Consider the following 18,183-nt stretch of genomic DNA (forward strand, 5'->3'; position numbering starts at 1 on the left):
AACGTTAACTGAGATAATGATAATGATAAGATCTTATGGAAATTGTTTGAACTCACATTCTTGTGTAACTTAATGATACAGCTTAATTGCACTGAGCTGAGTTCATCTGGACTGGGTATTCTCTGTAATTTATTTGTAAGTGAATCGTGAAAGGCAGTTACATGCTGGTAAGTGTGATCTAGAAGAACATTGTGAAACATGATATTCTTATGGTGATGACTGGTTATAAATTCAGAGAAGACAGCTTTTTCGACATTGCTGACACCTATAGAAGATGCTTTCAAGCAATACATGTTGAGATCCATGTTTCAGACGACAATATGGCTGCAGATATATCACTCATCTCATCTGCAGTGACAGATCACATGTCATTTGAACCTGAGGCTTGAGTGACAGTGCAGTGGTGGCAGAGACTATATGTATCTTACTGCATTGGAGAAAAATATGGATTTGGTAAAGAGTTTCTGACAATATTGAAGCATTTGGAAGTAAGCGTTTGTTTGTTTATTTGTTTGTTGTTTAACGCCGCACTCAACAATGTTCCAGCTCTATGACGGCGGACTGTAAAATAATCGAGTCCTGACCAGACTATTCAGTGATTGACAACATGAGTGTAGCAGGTTAGGGTGGTGCAAATATCACAGTTAAGACCAACGCCTGCTGGGGGTGAGATGCGACCAAAAAGCCACAAGTTTATTTTCCATTCCAATATTCACCATGGAACATAATTGAACAAATAATAAATAAATAATTATACTCATTAAAACATTGCACTTATCACCGTTATTTATATAATAATTAAAATGCATTTACATTATTATATGATGTTATCCATATTACTTCAACTGTATCAATGCACTTTTATATACAAGATGTATATTATACATACATGAAATATAAACGATGAATAACTAAATTATTATGCCTACCGAATGTATGGCACTCAGGTGATAGTAGGCCAAATCACTCGTCACTCAGATCCATCTATAAATAACATACACATGTCATTCTAACTTTAATATAAATATCATAAAATAATATACATAGTAATCTACTGCCATATTAATTCAATTTAAACCTACTACCAACATTATCTCAAATAGAATGTCACAGATAAACCTACATAAATATACACATTACCTATGCTGTAATATGCTCATAATTATACACAACACACATTTCTCATGGCAAACAATATGGCGGACACAAATACTTATATCTGTCGCCTTTATCATAAAAACATATTATAGTACATTACATCAGAGAATCATAAACATGAATGGTGTGTTTATTATCGTTACTTTACTTATGACATAAATTACATTCATACACTCAAATCCCACAAGTATATCTACACTAAAATAATATTTACATTATACATGCTGTACTAAAACAAATATTACATCCTACATAATGTTTATAATCTAGTATTAAAACTAACCTTTGGAGATTTATAGTGAAGATGAAGCTGTGAAAGTCCTTGGCACAATACGTGTCAAAATATGAGTCTCATGTCGTGACTGTCCAGAGAGAGCTGTGTATAGTAGACTGACTTAGTGCCTGTGTTAGTATAGAAGCTTGCCCTCTAAAAGCAAGACAAAAGAATAATCTGAAAAGAATTGCCCCTGACAATAAACAAAAGAACTTACCAGCCCAAGTTCAGCTTGGAGCAATCAGGTTGGAAACTTGTACCGTACATGATCTAATAAAATACACCAATTACACTGTCTAAAACCAATACCATATATATATACAGATAAATTATAGAAATGACACTGCCACACACTTCCCCCCTTCGACAAATGACGTCCACGTCATCATAGCTTTCCTGTTACCAGATTCACAAGAGCTTCTGATGCCTGGTCACATCTGCTTGCTACGACTCCTGTGGCTATGAACGAACTAAGGTAATCTGCTCTTGATTTCCAGTCTGGCTTTGGTGTTGTGTCGTCGCCATCACATACTTCCCACTCGTCTGCCAGTGCGGTTTCATCCTTTCTCTCTGTGACCTCCTAAGTTGTGGGGTAGGTAGCATCCTCCTCCTAGGTCTGTCGTCAGGTGTGGTCACTGTTGGTGGTGGTTCAGGAGTGTCTGCTTCAGTCTGCACATCCTCTTGTGCAGAAGCATCTACATCCTCCAGCAACAAGTCGACAGGTGGTATGGGCGGTCCAGGAGCTTCGGCTTCAATCTGCACATCCTCTTGTACAGAAAAGCATCGACTTCTTCTTGCAACAAGTCGACAGGTAGTATGGGCGGTCCAGGAGCTTCGGTTTCAATCTGCACATCCTCCTGTGCAGAAACCACGACATCACCTGGAGTACCCACAGTCACATCCACGTCATCTCTGGCTCTCTGTAGGTCATCTAACCTGTGATCCTCAATCAGAGCGACGTCTGTAACAACTTCAGTTTCACCCTCAGGTGGCCCATCAGCTGGTACACCAGCTGAAACTGAGGGTTCTGATGAGGTCACGGGCCCAATACAAATATCATCATCTGAATCTTCCTCTTGATCCTGGCACAAGTTCTCCGTAACATCCTGAGTTGATAATCCGGATGGAGCACTTGATGTCTTGTATTTCTGATAGGGTCTTTCAGTAGGGACAGGTGCCTTTTGAACTGGTAGTGGCAGACATCCTATGGGGAGCAGTAGATTCCTGTGGAGAGTCCTCCGTTTCCCATCATCTCTTTCCTTTCTTACCACAAACACAGGTATCGCAGGATCAGGCTGTTTGAGAATTACGTAAACATTCTCCTCCCATTTATCTGCGATCTTGTGTTTCCCATCAAAAGCGACGATCTTTACAAGCACTCTGTCTCCAACGTCCAACATGGCAGCTCTAGCTTTGGCGTCATAGTTAGTCTTCTGTCTTGTTTGGGATTTGTCAGCAGCTTCAGCAGCAAGTTCGTACGCCTGTTTCAGTCGGTCTCTCAGGGGCTTAGTATATTCCGACAGGGACTTGGCCTTGCTTGGGTCGATCTCCAGTCCAAAAGCTAGGTCAACAGGAAGTCTTGGATGTCTACCGTACATGAGGAAGAATGGTGAGTATCCAGTCGTCTCATGTCTTGTAGAGTTGTATGCATGTACAAGAGGACCTACATGGCTCTTCCAGTCCTTCTTCCCAATAGCATCCAAGGTTCCAAGCATATTAAGTAGAGTCCTGTTGAAACGTTCACATTGACCCTTACCCATAGCATGGTAAGGAGTAGTTCTCGACTTGTCGATCTGTGTGAGACTGCACAACTCCTTCATAAGCTTTCCCTAAAAGTTCGCTCCTTGGTCCGAGTTGATCCTCTTAGGTAGTCCATAGTTAACCACAAAGTTCTTGAAGAATACTTCGGCTGTTGTCCGAGCAATCATATTCTTAGTGGGATAAGCCTGGGCGTAGCGGGTGAAATGATCTGTGATAACTAGTATACACTATTGTCCTCCCTTGCATGGTTCCAATGTCAGAAAATCCATACAGACTAACTCCAAGGGCTGGGTGGTCTTGATACTTACTAAAGGTGCTTTCACTGTTGTGCCGCTCTTCCTCCTAATGCATCTTTCACACTGGCTGACATGGTTCTCTATGTCCTTAGTCATCCCAGGCCAGAAGAAGCGATCCCGATTAAGAGAATTAGTTCTATCACATCCGGGATGTCCAACTTTGTCATGGAGGCAGCGCAGGACTGATTGGCGACATCTACTTGGCAGAACAAGTTGCTCGCAGGTTTCACCATCCACTGATATAACTCGGTAAAGGACTCCTCTTTGATGTTTGAAGCTTGAAATGTTCTTATTGAGACCACTCATCTCAGGATCTGCTCGACAATCACTTGGTCTTGGCTTAGTTCCATTCCTCAGATGGGCCATAACAGTATCCAAGGCTGGGTCTCTGGCTTGGGCTCTTCTCCAGTCTCGGGCATTGGCATCACACTTCTCATCACTTATTTCTACTTCCTGCTCCTGAATAATGGCTGATGAAACAGATACACCCTCCACGAGACTAAGGGTAGATGTCATGTTGCAGATAGCATTGATGGAATGTGATGAAATCTGTCTCATAGTCGACTGATCCTCGGGTGTTGGAAGTCGTGACAACGCATCAGCATCAGCATTGTACTTCCCAGGCTGGTATGAGATCGTGAAGTTATAGGCTGAGAGTGCTGCCAACCATCTATGCCCTGTTGCGTCCAACTTCGCACTGGTGAGCACATATGTCAGAGGATTGTTGTCTGTTAGCACTGTGAAGTCATGTCCGTAAAGATAGTCATGAAACTTTTCCGTGACGGCCCATTTCAAACACAAAAATTCCAATTTGTGAGCAGAGTAATTTCTTTCAGACTTGTTTAGGCTCCTACTGGCATATGCAATAACTTGCTGATGTCCTTCATGCGTCTGATATAACACGGCACCAAGACCTCGTGTGCTGGCATCTGTATGCAATTCGAAAGGCTGGGAACAGTTTGCATATCCTAGAACAGGTGGTGATGTTAATCTGTTCTTCAAGTCCCTGAAAGCCTTTTCCTGGTTGGGTCCCCAAATCCACTGTACAGTCATCTGATCCTGTCGTGATCGATGTTTCTTGCCTTTCGTCTTAGGCATCAGCTCTGAGAGGGGTTTCACAATCTTGGAGAAGTCCTGTACAAATTTTCTATAATATCCGGCGAAGCCAAGGAACTTTCTAACTTCTTCAGAACTTGTCGGTGTAGGCCAGTCTCTAATCTTGTTGATCTTCTCCGGGTCTGCTTCGATTCCATTTTTAGAAACGATGTAACCAACATACTTGACTTTATTCTTGAAGAACTTGCATTTCTTGGGTGACAATTTCAAGCCGCATTCCCTGAGACGTTGAAACACAAGCTCCAGGCGTTCAAGATGTTCTTCATAGGTCTTGGAGAAGATTATGAGGTCGTCAATATAAACAAGACATATCTTGAGATGTAATCCTGACAGGCAGTTTTCCATCAATCTCTGGTAGGTGGCTGGCACATTACATAAGCCGAACGGCATTCGATTAAACTCATAAAAACCTAGTGGTCCAACGGTGAATGCTGTTCGTTGTTTGTGTTCTTCTTTGAGTTCAACTTGATGGTAACCGGACTTCATGTCAAGGACAGAGAAATATTTCATGCCGCCGAGACAATCCAACATCTCTTCAACTCGAGGAAGCGCATACGAGTCCTTCAATGAACGATTATTCAGCTGGCGATAATCCACCACATCCTTAGTTTTCCATCAGACTTGCGCACAAGAACAACGTTGGATGACCATGGGCTATGTGATTCACTTATCACTCCAGATGACAACAGTTGTTGAAGGTGGCTATGAACTTATTCATACATGGCAGGAGGTATTCTTCTATGGCGTTGCTTAAATGGAATGTCGTTGGTCAAGTGGATGCGATGTCTTACAGCAGAACTGTGTCCCAAGTCATCATCTCCCTTGGAAAAATATGTCCTTGAACTTGAGGATGACTCCAAGTCCTAAGTCCAGTTCCTCTTGAGATATGCTCTTCTGCTCTATATCAACTTGTTCAAGCAAGCGCTTCTCATCTTCTGACTCCAATGGCATCAGTCCTTTAAACATGATGGGTTGAAGCTCGCATAGCAGTGCTCTTGGTCGTACAACAACTGTCTGGGTAGTGACGTTGGCTACGTGCACATAAACTTCGCTAGGGTGCTCAAAGTTGAAGTCTACGATGGAGGGAGCAATGCCAAGGTCACTTGGAATCGCAGCGTTGTCAGTCGGTTGGATCAGTGCACATACTTTAGGAAAGTTCACATTCTTCACTACATTGCCTCTGATGACTACTTGACTGTTGGCAACACCATACTGTGGAAAGCCAAGTACCAGGGTGTATGCAGTGCAGCCTTCTGTAGAAACTGGACACCATGTGTGTTCTTGCATCCTTCCAGTAGGTGGCATAAGATGTTGGTCCCAAGTAACGCAGGCACTTTAGAATTAAACTGGGTGTCTGTCGATACAAGAAACAAACAAGAAACCAGTTTGGCTGATGCTATCCCAGATGTTTCCAACTTGACATCCACATATCCTGTATAAGGTAGCGACTCTCCTCCAGCACATTCGATGTTCAAAATGTTATCAAGTAGCTCCAAAGGTACATGCTTTAAGTAGGAATCATAGAAGGTCTGTGATAATATAGACACTGTAGCTCCTGTGTCTAGAAGTGCTCTTGCCTTTACCCCTTCAATATGAATGTCCACTTCATTAACGTTACCCACAAGTCCATCGGGGATTCCTTTTTCCCTATCTCTGGGGCGCTTGTAAAAACCTACAGGCGGCCCCTGCCCATAGGCCTGCGCGAGTTTAAAGCACTTCCACATCTAGAATGGTCCAGTCTAACTGTGCATGTGTGTTGAGTATGTCCAGCCAGTCCACATCTCCAACAGGTGGGCCCCATTACCCTCTGTGGTCTGTACTCCATGTCTTGAGCTTGTCCATATGAGGCTTGGCAACCACCTGATCCTTCATTCCATGGTGGCCTATAGGAATCGTAGCTAGCGTGGCCTTGATCCTCTCTCGACTGCTGTCTGTTTCAGTTAGGGGGTCCACTTGATGGCATTGACCTCTGATCCGGGGCAGGATAAGGAAACTCTTGCTCTGTTGCACTTGTTAATCTCATCCCAGCAACTTCAGAAGTAAGCTTGTTGATCATAGCTTTCATTTCCTTAATCTCCTTCTTCCACCCAGGCTCCTGTGCAGTGGCACTCTTTGCTGTTCCTGGTGTCTTTGTCTTAGCAGATGGGACTGTGCTCAACTGATCGTTCTCTATCTCCCGGAGAGCTTCTAACAGGTCATCAAAGTTATTGATGGTATCAAACTTGTGTCCTGAGATGTTCTTGAGGTCTGACTTGAGTCCTGTCCAAAGCATACTCCTAAGCATCTCATCAGAATCCTCATTGCTGGTCGGCTTATCCTTTAGGGCATGGGAAAGAAGTTCCTCCAAACGACAAGCCCACTGTGACACATCCTCCTCTTCCTTCTGTCTAGCGCTATAAAACTGTGCCATCCTTAATTCCCTCCCCTCGACTACTCCAAAAACAATACTGAGCTTCCTTAGCAGGGATGAAATACTGGTCCCAGGCCTCATGTTGACGGCGATCGTAGCAGCCTCTTCCTTCAAGGAATCCTTGATTGCCTGTTCCTTAATATCCTGTGTATAAGATGAAGATTCCAAAAGCCCATCAACACGATACCTCCAGACGTCATAAGGTGTTTCCTTCCCAGTCCTGTCTCCACTGAATGGGGGAATTCAAGGAAACCTATGATGATTCATAGCACTAGCCTGAGCTCCATTTCCTGTGTCAGAAGAGTTTGATTTCTGTTCCACAACTGGTTTAACCTCAGTCTTAACTGACAATACATCCTGTAGCCAAGATTGGAAATCCTCAGGAGAATTAGCCTTGGGTTTCTCCTTTCCACGCTTAAATGCTTCCAGAATATTGTCAATTTCCGTCTGAGAAAACTCAATGATTTACCGAAGAGTGAGCACAGAATATAATAATCAAAGAATTCCAAAATCACAAACTCATACAATGCAAGTAGAACTCACAAATTCCAAGAAATCGCACAAGATGTCAAGAAACCAAGCAACCTCACCTGATCAAACCTAGTCCAAGTTCAAACTACAACACACAAACAATACCAAACCAATGAAAAGAGTCCAGTACTCACACTCAGTGAGGGTGATACATCTCACTGAGGATCAATGACAAACACAAACTGTTCCATAATGAACTTCACAATATAACAGAACACTTCAGATTTATAAACTCATCTGCTGAAAATTGAAAAACAAATATGGTCAATAAAGAACTTCACTTACGAAAGGTTCCACTGAGTAAATAAAAAAAATAGATATATGGTTACATGGTGCAACGTGCATATACTGAGTGCGGCTAAGGTAATCAGTCAAGTCTGTCAGTCAGAAAGAGAGACAACACAAGCCACTTATACCTACATAATTACAGAAAGTTTAACACCTTATTATAGATAAGCTTAAACCTACTCACTTTTATTACACAGTCACAAAAACTCACTTCAACCAAACACGCATTGCAAGGTAATATAACTAAGTAAAGTAACTAAGGCATGACAGATAGGTAATATGGTGATCACCAACTAGTAGGGTACCCTTAATGACAAAGGTAACTAATGTAACTAAAGTAACTAACTAAAGTAACTAAATAAAGCAACTAACAAAACTCATAACTAACTAAACTCTAAACATCAAATTCTATTTCACAAGTGAAAAACTAATAGCTGCATTCAATCACATCTTAATTATGAACACAACTAAGAAATGGTTAAGTTTAATTTACAAAACACAAATACTTATAGTTGATGAAATAGTATCACATCTTGTCTAACAATGACAAGATAATCCAATATATCAAATTTAAATTACATATTATCAGACAAATTTAGCACAATATGATTACCTTATGGGTATATAATTTGTGAATTTACAAATACATAAGTAGCAAGTTACACTGCTCCATGACAATTACGCAATTAATATATATAAACTGTGATCACATGATCACGAGAAAGATAGAACAAAGCGATCCAAAAACACTGAAAGCTGACGTGCAATGTCAGACGCGTACGCGGCCAAGATTACATAGTGTCACAGTAAATTACAAGTAGAGCTCTACTATATTCTACTAACACGTATGCGAGTACAGCTGATATCTCACTGATGTGGCACCTCACTCTCCTCTTTCGTCAGTTTTCCTCACCGGGGGCTCCATTTTGTAGCAGGTTAGGGTGGTGCAAATATCACAGTTAAGACCAACGCCTGCTGGGGGTGAGTTGCGACCAAAAAGCCACAAGTTTATTTTCCATTCCAATATTCACCATGGAACATAATTGAACAAATAATAAATAAATAATTATACTCATTAAAACATTGCACTTATCACCGTTATTTATATAATAATTAAAATGCATTCACATTATATGATGTTTTCCATATTACTTCAACTGCATCAATGCACTTTTATATACAAGATGTATATTATACATACATGAAATATAAACGATGAATAACTAAATTATTATGCCTACTGAATGTATGGCACTCAGGTGATAGTAGGCCAAATCACTCGTCACTCAGATCCATCTATAAATAACATACACATGTCATTCTAACTTTAATATAAATATCATAGAATAATATACATAGTAATCTACTGCCATATTAATTCAATCTGAACCTACTACCAACATTATCTCAAATAGAATGTCACAGATAAACCTACATAAATATACACATTACCTATGCTGTAATATGCTCATAATTATACACAACACACATTTCTCATGGCAAACAATATGGCGGACACAAATACTTATATCTGTCGCCTTTATCATAAAAAACATATTATAGTACATTACATCAGAGAATCATAAACATGAATGGTGTGTTTATTATCGTTACTTTACTTATGACATAAATTACATTCATACACTCAAATCCCACAAGTATATCTACACTAAAATAATGTTTACATTTAAATGCTGTACTAAAACAAATATTACATCCTACATAATGTTTATAATCTAGTATTAAAACTAACCTTTGGAGATTTATAGTGAAGATGAAGCCGTGAAAGTCCTTGGCACAATACGTGTCAAAATATGAGTCTCATGTCGTGACTGTCCAGAGAGAGCTGTATATAGTAGACTGACTCAGTGCTTGTGTTAGTAAACAAGCTTGCCCTCTAAAAGCAAGACAAAAGAATACTCTCGCCCCTGACAATAAACAAAAGAACTTACCAGCCCAAGTTCAGCTTGGAGCAATCAGGCTGGAAACTTGTACCGTACATGATCTAATAAAATACACCAATTACACTGTCTAAAACCAATACCATATATATACAGATAAATTATAGAAATGACACTGCCACATGAGTATCGATCAATGCAATTGTGATACGATGACATGCATCAACCGAGTCAGCGAACCTGACCACCCGATCCCGTAAGCATATGAGTACTTCACATTGACACTTTAAAGTAAATCAATATGATCAGCAATTATAGTACATAACACAGGCGATAATTATCTTATATATGACAATAACACGCTAGATGGAGTTCCCGGTCGAAACCAAAATTTTGACATATAAAGTTCTTATACATTCCAAAGTGAACACGACTATGGAATTGGCGGCCATCTTGGAGGCCATTTTGTCCGCCATATTGGATAAATCAAATTTCTCAAGCTCATATATGTAAGATACTTAAACGATTCATGTGTTCAAATAAACACATTGGTGTACAAGAATGTTAGTGTTGTCATAGTTATTTTTAAACTATGTTATTATTTGTTGTTTCCTTCACAGGATGGGGGTCCGGATCACATTTACTAAATGTTATATTGTATATATGGATATCATTGTAAGTTCCTTAAGCATTCAGGCAGATTTTGAGATATCACACGACACGGTTGTCAATATGGAAGTAACATTACCTTGAGTTTAGGAATATTTTGAAAATGAAAATTGAATAATTTGTTCCTGTTTTTGACACATTTTGGCCCATAACTCGACTTTGATAATTTTGCTAATTATTCTTTTGTAGGTTTCCTAAGTCAGCACACTGATTTTGTTTATAAAATGAGCATTGCAAAATGCAGACTGACTTCTTTAGACACAAATATGCAATTTACCACCAAAATACATGTCTGCAACCAAAAGAAATCACCACAACCATCGTTTTCTAATGCATTAATGACATCTTGTGAAGAAAAATATGATTGTGCTTTGTTCTACTGTGATGAGGGGTTATTCATTAAATCAGCCTCGCTTTAAGGGTTGGCCGCTACTCTATTTGTAAGCCACCCTTCTCGCCCTCTTTCCCTCTCGTATTCACTCACTCTCTCACGCATAGCCTACTCAACTGGGCTGCCATATGTCACTGGGCTGCATGTTGAATAAAAGCTGTACGTGTATCAAGATAAGACATATGTCACTGTACTGAATGTGGAATGTAAACTGTACGTGTATCCAGATAAGACATACGTCACTGGGCTGCATGTGGAATGTAAGCTGTACGTGTATTCAGATATATCTTATGTCACTGGACTGAATGCGGAATGTAAGATGTACGTGGATCAAATAAGTCATGCGTCACTGGGCTTCATGTGGAATGTAAGATGTACGTGTATGGAGATAAGTCATATGTCCCTTGCCTGGTTGTTGAATGTAAGCTGGACGTGTATCCAGATAAGTCATATGTCACTGGTCTGCATGTTGAATGTGAACTGTACGTGTATCAAGATAATAAGTCACGAGTCACTTGGCTGCGTGCTGAATGTAAGTTAATATATAGTAAACAACTGCTTTTCCGAAATATTATATATTACTCCTATTTCCCTTTCATTCACAATCCCATAGTAGTCATAGCATCTTTTATTATAGCAGCAAAATCTATACATATAGGATATATTAAGGATTTTACGAAAAGCCTTCCCCTCCCCCAAATAGATGCGTTTTAACTAGTGACCTTATAACAACCATTGGCGAATCCTACATTTACGTGTTATGTTATAAGGGAAATTATTACTGCTTATACTGCACAATGATTATGCCACTAAACCTGGAGCCAAATTTATGCATGTATTTATTCCTATTTCAATATTTCCATAAAAGATGGGTAGGTATTTTTTCTTGTTGTGATGTCAAATTCACAAATCACTGCAGTATCAATACAGAAAAAAACCTACATGACATCATCCTACTCATTGTTTTCATCACATAATTGGGACCTTTAGTAAAACTTCACAAGGTGCGATGGAAGGAGGTTCGTGTTGTGTGTCGTAACCGGTTCCACTATTGGTATGAGCACCAACCTTTGCGCATTTGCAGATACCTGTAGACGGGAGTCAAGTTAAAGATAATCGTATCTCCATCGTTGAAGAATTCGAACTGAACCCAAAGCCATCTTACAATCGTGCAAAGATTGGTTTGTGCAAGTGGAATAGGACAGTTGTATGGTGGCTCTAAAGTTGATCTTCGGCGCCTAAAATCGCTTGTAACTAAGATTGCTCTGTACATGTGGGCCGACACAGAGCATAACGAAAGCGTGAAAGAACGGTATAAAGCCAAACTGTAGTGGCGTTAGCTGGATACACGCCAGTCTGCGGTCTGTGTCGTGTTGGGAATCGGCGGTCCGGGTTACAGTTCGTCTCCCAGGCCTATCCTTATGGATATTTTGCCATTGTGGATGCGCTTGTTTTTACATATAGTGCCCTATGGCGGATTGTATGTACCTTCACAATGAATTCCAATAGGCCCATTGGACTCTCCAACATCAGAAAGATGAATAGAGACTTGTAACATATTAATAGACTTTATGATTGAGTGTGTGAGTTGGTATTAACGCCTCTTGGAAGAGTATTTCAGCTACAATCCGGCGTGTAAGCTTCTTGTGTTCAGAAAACCCAAAGTGATGCAGGTCTCAGACAATTGCCTCTGTGGTGAAACACACAAGAAACATAAGACCAGAAACATAATCAGGGTGAATCTTGGATTTCGAACCGTCGATCAGCGGTCTCCGGTGCAACAAAGGTTCACAACTCTGCATAGCGAATAGCGGCATACAGACGAAAGACGTCGTTATGAGTTAATTTACAGTTCAAAGCGTAATTAACTCATTGAAATAATGAGATGAAAGATCAATATAGAGCACATGGAGTTTATTTACTCATATTGTTGTCAACTAGATCTCGCGGTGTAGGTCAGTCTGTTTATGCCACTGCGTAAAAGAAAATAGGAATATCAGTTAAAAAGTATGTGTCAGTGTATCTTGTTTACAAAACAACCCCACATCACATTTATATGATCAATTTGATTGTGGATTCCACAATTGTAAAGATAGTTTTATGTTTACGTTTTTGAAACAAAGAAATTGGTTAAATAATATTTAAGACTTGAATTTATGGGCACTTCTATACAAATATACTTGTATTACCAGATCCATATTGTTTACTAGTATATGTGCGAAGCTCACCTGGCGATGATGTGAAGGACATGTAGAAACCTTCCCTTTGCACGGAGCCGTCAGATGTGAAGGTGATCACAAAGGTTCCATCAGATTCTGAGCAGCAATAAACATAAAGTTACTGGAAGTACTAATTCAGGTTTTACAGAAAGAAATTCATATGTAAAAGTATGCTAGGTGTAGCTTTTTATTTGTAATTTTAAAATACTTCAAAGTAACTAAAACTGTTTCTATTTTAGTGTTTCTTGTTCATCAGAAATGAACGGAAAGCAGAAATGATAAACATGTAACCGAAATTATAGAGGTGGAAAGTGAGCTACACTCACGGTATGTCTTGCTGCCGGGGTTGCTTCCACACAGTCTGTCTTCGCCCATGGTAACGGCGTCGTACATGCATCTGCTTGCACTCTCAATGTCAAATTCCTCGAAGGTGAAGTGGAGTTCAGCTGGCGTGGGAGTGTTGATGGTGTATGTGCATGCCATGTTGGGACTGTAGCCACCAGGGGGAGTTGCGAATGACCCGGATGTACCATTGATCACAGCATTACAGTACTCTGAATTCGATAAAAAGGCAGAACACCCTAAAAGTAGTTTCATGTCCTTAGTTTTGTGTCATTGACCACACGAAACTGAGCTTGGGATCGTTGGATCAAACAAGTGTCTCTCCTGTTAATGAGGGCTTGGGGTTATTAAAAGTGCAATGCCAAGGAGGAAAGCAGAATAATGCTTGTGAGGTGATATTCGCCTGTTTGGCTGAGATGAAATCAACTTGAAACTTGGTCCCAACAATTCATTTTAAAATGATCAGAGTATTTGTTCATCTGAATGGTCTGAATGGGGCATGATACAATGATAAATATACGTTAATGTAAACAGTTTATTAATAACCACTGATTAGGTATGTGATGCGAAGGTTGTACTTGCCCACTTCAGTCTGGTAGTCGAATGCGAAACCGAGACCCGAAACACTCGAATCACTGACGAATGTCATGGCGAGGAGTGGTTCTGCGTTAGAGTCTGGATTATAGAAATCTTTATCAGATAACAGAGGAGTTGAATTTATAAAAGTGATGTGAAAATTTTTGTTTCTGTCATCTCAAGTATACCAATATCAGAGCGGGGGACACAAATATGCAGAAACTAAAAGGCGATTTCAGAAGACACATGCATAAATGTACTAATGTACCTGTGTTAACATTGATATTAACACTTGCAGTGAGCTTACATTGCTTCACGAAGGGACTTCTGTTGTTTCCACATAGTGTGTCGATGGTGTTGTTTCCAAGCCTCACTGACAGGCTGTCGTAACGACAGTTGCTATTATATTCAACATCAAAGCGTGTGAAATTGATCGTGGTCACGTGGGGAAGAGCAGGTGAATATAGATTGATGCGGCACTCTTCGTTGTTTGCGTAGAAACCATCAATATCAGTTGCCAGAGATATTCTGCCTTCGAGGGAGGCAGTGTCGTAGTTGCAGGCTGCAATGAGAGATGGGAACTTGCATCATTATACACGTTTGCCAACTCTCAAATGAAGTAACTTTGGGGACAAACTCTTGCTCTGGTCATCTATGTTTTCTTTGGGCTTTTCCACTAAATAAAGTTGACTTCATGCATGTAACAGCACAACTGAAGGCAGAACTGCGAGTTTCTTTCCTCTAAAAATAACACATGAGTCACAATGTGTGGGATATATTGACAAGGCCCAAATCCTGTGTCATAAATATGGAAATTATTATGAAAGTATAAATAATTATAAAAACACACAAAAAACCGTTTACATGACTCACGGGTTGTTTATGATCATAATAGTATTGTCCTGGAACCGTATGACTTCAAGGTTCCATAAAGAACTATACTCTGATCAAGGAATTAAACTTTGTCCCGTGTTTGTAGGAAAATGCAAATAATATGCATTTAGAAAATCATAACATAGCGGGTGGCTTTTGTTCAACAATTCATTCCTTTTAATATTTCAGTTGCTGAAACCAAATTCCTCTTCATCTTATAAGCGACGTGAACGAACATATTTACAAGATCCCACTGCCCCCATCAACTATCTATTTAACAGCTAAATGTGTCCATCAAAGCTCCACATATTGAGACTATAAATTTCCTTTACCCATGAAGGCTTTATTTGTGTGTAAGAAGACAATGACCTACCATTTGTTGTTTCGTCGGAAGGTTCCACGGTTGTGTTGCTTTGTGCGACTGTCGTGTTGCTTGGTGCGACTGTCGTGTTTCCTGGTGCGGCTGTCGTGTTGCCTGGTGCGACGGTCGTGTTGCCTGGTGCGACTGTCGTGTTGCCTGGTACGACGGTCGTGTTGCTTGGTGCGACGGTCGTGTTGCCTGGTGCGACGGTCGTGTTGCCTGGTGCGACCGTCGTGTTGCTTGGTGCGACGGTCGTGTTTGCCTGGTGCGACGGTCGTGTTGCTTGGTGCGACGGTCGTGTTGCCTGGTGCGACGGTCGTGTTGCTTGGTGCGACGGTCGTGTTGGCTGGTGCGACGGTCGTGTTGCCTGGTGCGACTGTCGTGTTGGCTGGTGCGACTGTTGTGTTCGGAGATGTTCCATTTTCTTAAGTAAAGTAAAATGTAAAGGGAAAACGACTCAATAATAACTTGTGTGTGAATACATACACACAGTAATGATTCATGAGATGACAAAACACATATCTTAAATGATCTTCGTATTCAGAAGTTTGTTATTAAATGGTAAATCTTTTGACAACGTTTTGACGAACTCACGAACTCGATCATATATCTTTTTCATAGCCACACATTCAGAAGTGTATCGTACCCATCCTGATGTTGAAGCGAGCCACAAAACCTCTGCTTGTCACTGAACCGTCGGTGACAAATCTCAGCACAACCTCACCAGTTCCGTTCACTGTAACAGAAACAGTGGAACCTATTGACAAGAGAGCCCAATTCAAAATAAATATCTGGTGAAGGTTTTGATTTCATGTAGTGCGTTACTACAACGTTGAACTCTCATTTGATATCGACCACTTCTCTGAGCTTACCTTGCCTCCCGTTAATTGTACTTCCACACCATCTTCGTCCACCATTGATCTGAACATAATCGTAGGGACATCCATTACCGCCCTCGAGGTCGAAGGTGGTGAAGTTGAAGTGAATACTGCTGTTCCTGGGCACATTGAAGACGTAGCTGCAGTTGAGGTTGTTCTGGTAGTCCTCCCCTGTACCAGGCAGGCTCTGGATCATGCCTTGGTCAGCAAGGGTAGAGAAGGTGCAGTTGCGATGGCTCCTGGGAACACCCCCTTAAACACAAAGATAGGCTTCTATCAGGGGAAGACAGCTCAATAGTCTTGTAGCATGTATGTTTGCATGTTGTCATTCAATGCATGGGACATGGACGACGACATCTCGTCAATTCAGAATACAGTCATATCATAAATTACTCGAAATAAGTCTGATGTATTCATAAAAATCCGTACAAAGAGGGAAATATAGCATGGCCTAGGACATGCATAACCGAATCTCACTGTGAAATGTTGGACTTCCTCATACATGTATATAATATCTGTGTGAAATGTAGACAAGTCGTAGGCATCCCCATGGGTACCAGTTGTCCTCGAAATTACCTCATCTGTTTTTTATCCATACGAGTCAGGATTTATGCTCGGATTGGCAAAATCAAAACACGGAAATTTGGCCAAAAAGTATAACTTACGCTTCAGGTATATGAATGATCTCATATCTTTGAATATTTGTCAAATAACCAATTACCTTCATCTGATTTGCTCACCTGAGCCGGAAATAATAGATACCAGTGAAACCACTACATCTGTTTCATATTTAGATATATGCATAATAATTCAGTATTCACAATACTACGATACGAGCGAGCAATATTACAATGTTTATCTCCATTTCACAATCAAGCATCCTTTTTCTCCTAAGATTTCGAAGAGCGTCATACGACTCTTGCTCAAAGGTTGTTTTTTTCAGGGTTAATACAGTCATGGCATCAGTAAAACTTTCAAAATATTTATGGTAGGATATCTAAAAAAATGATGTATGATGCAATTCCTTATTTCATTTGTATCATGTGTACCTGTTTCTTTCAGGAGAGCAATTGACTTGTCTTTGCATGTGTTTGTGATGGTGTCAGTCGGTTACGCTCATCTGTTCGTTAACACCTAGTATCCTCACTATTTGGAAGTGGTTAATAAAACATGCTTATGATATGATCGGAATCTCAGAATGGACTTATCGTTATGGAAAAGCCCTTTTTTCATTCAAATAAATATTCAAATGCTATCCTGTCCGCTCTGTGGTTCAACGTTCTACTTAAACCCACTGACGAAAAGCTGGTCGGGAAGAGTAGTTGTCACGATTTGTGTCTTCATTTTCGATGAGACAAAGTTCAGAGAATAGGGAAAAGTTTCTTGTTTCATATATAGCCTTTAAAATCAACTATGAAACTATATTTACGAGATTCATTTCCGGTGGTTTCGGGAGAAGATGTTGCATTGTTGTAGGGAAAGGTAAAATTCGGTGAAGACGAGTTTGTCACGTTCGAACGGAGTGGTGCTGTAATTCAGGGAAGGCGAGGCTGTCACGTTCAAGGACGGAGTGGTGCTGTAGTTCAGGGAAGGCGAGGCTGTCACGTTCAAGGACGGAGCGGTGCTGTAGTTCAGGGAAGGCGAGGCTGTCACGTTCAAGGACGGAGCGGTGCTGTAGTTCAGGGAAGGCGAGGCTGTCCCGTTCAAGGACGGAGCGGTGCTGTAGTTCAGGGAAGTCGAGGCTGTCACGTTCAAGGACGGAGCGGTGCTGTAGTTCAGGGAAGGCGAGGCTGTCACGTTCAAGGATGGAGTGGTGCTGTAGTTTAAGGCTGGCAGAGAACTATTTTCTTCAGATACTGTATCCATGAAAACAAATTTAGAATATGTTGGAATTTGACGTCATACCTTTTGCATACAGAAAAACGATGGAAGTTGAAATTTGTTTTGCGTTCTTAAACCAATACAGTATGTACACACCTGGGAGAGTGATATATAAGACATTGATGCCACGACCAACAATAGAGGCGTCACTATGGAAACACAACTGGAAACTGTCCGTACTGTTGACTGAAAAACCAACATGGTACAATCATTCATTATTAAGTAAGTTGCTGATTGGAGTATAAAACAAGATGTCTA

At 40.6% G+C, this 18,183-nt stretch overlaps 1 protein-coding gene across 1 annotated transcript; it reads right to left on the reverse strand.

Moving 5' to 3' along the window:
- Nucleotides 1–12,694: 12,694 nt before the first annotated feature.
- On the reverse strand, nt 12,695–13,700 carry LOC124124766 (adhesion G-protein coupled receptor G6-like). Its single transcript, XM_046488040.2, has 3 exons — nt 13,341–13,700; nt 13,024–13,110; nt 12,695–12,768 (listed from the first exon to the last, which is right to left on the reverse strand). Exons 1-3 carry the CDS (start codon nt 13,609–13,611, stop codon nt 12,761–12,763), a joined length of 366 nt encoding a protein of 121 aa, XP_046343996.1. The 5' UTR covers nt 13,612–13,700; the 3' UTR covers nt 12,695–12,760.
- Nucleotides 13,701–18,183: the final 4,483 nt, after the last annotated feature.

Source organism: Haliotis rufescens, unplaced genomic scaffold, assembly GCF_023055435.1.
Source record: "Haliotis rufescens isolate VD_foot unplaced genomic scaffold, xgHalRufe1.0.p SCAF_8, whole genome shotgun sequence".
Lineage (NCBI taxonomy): Eukaryota > Metazoa > Mollusca > Gastropoda > Lepetellida > Haliotidae > Haliotis > Haliotis rufescens.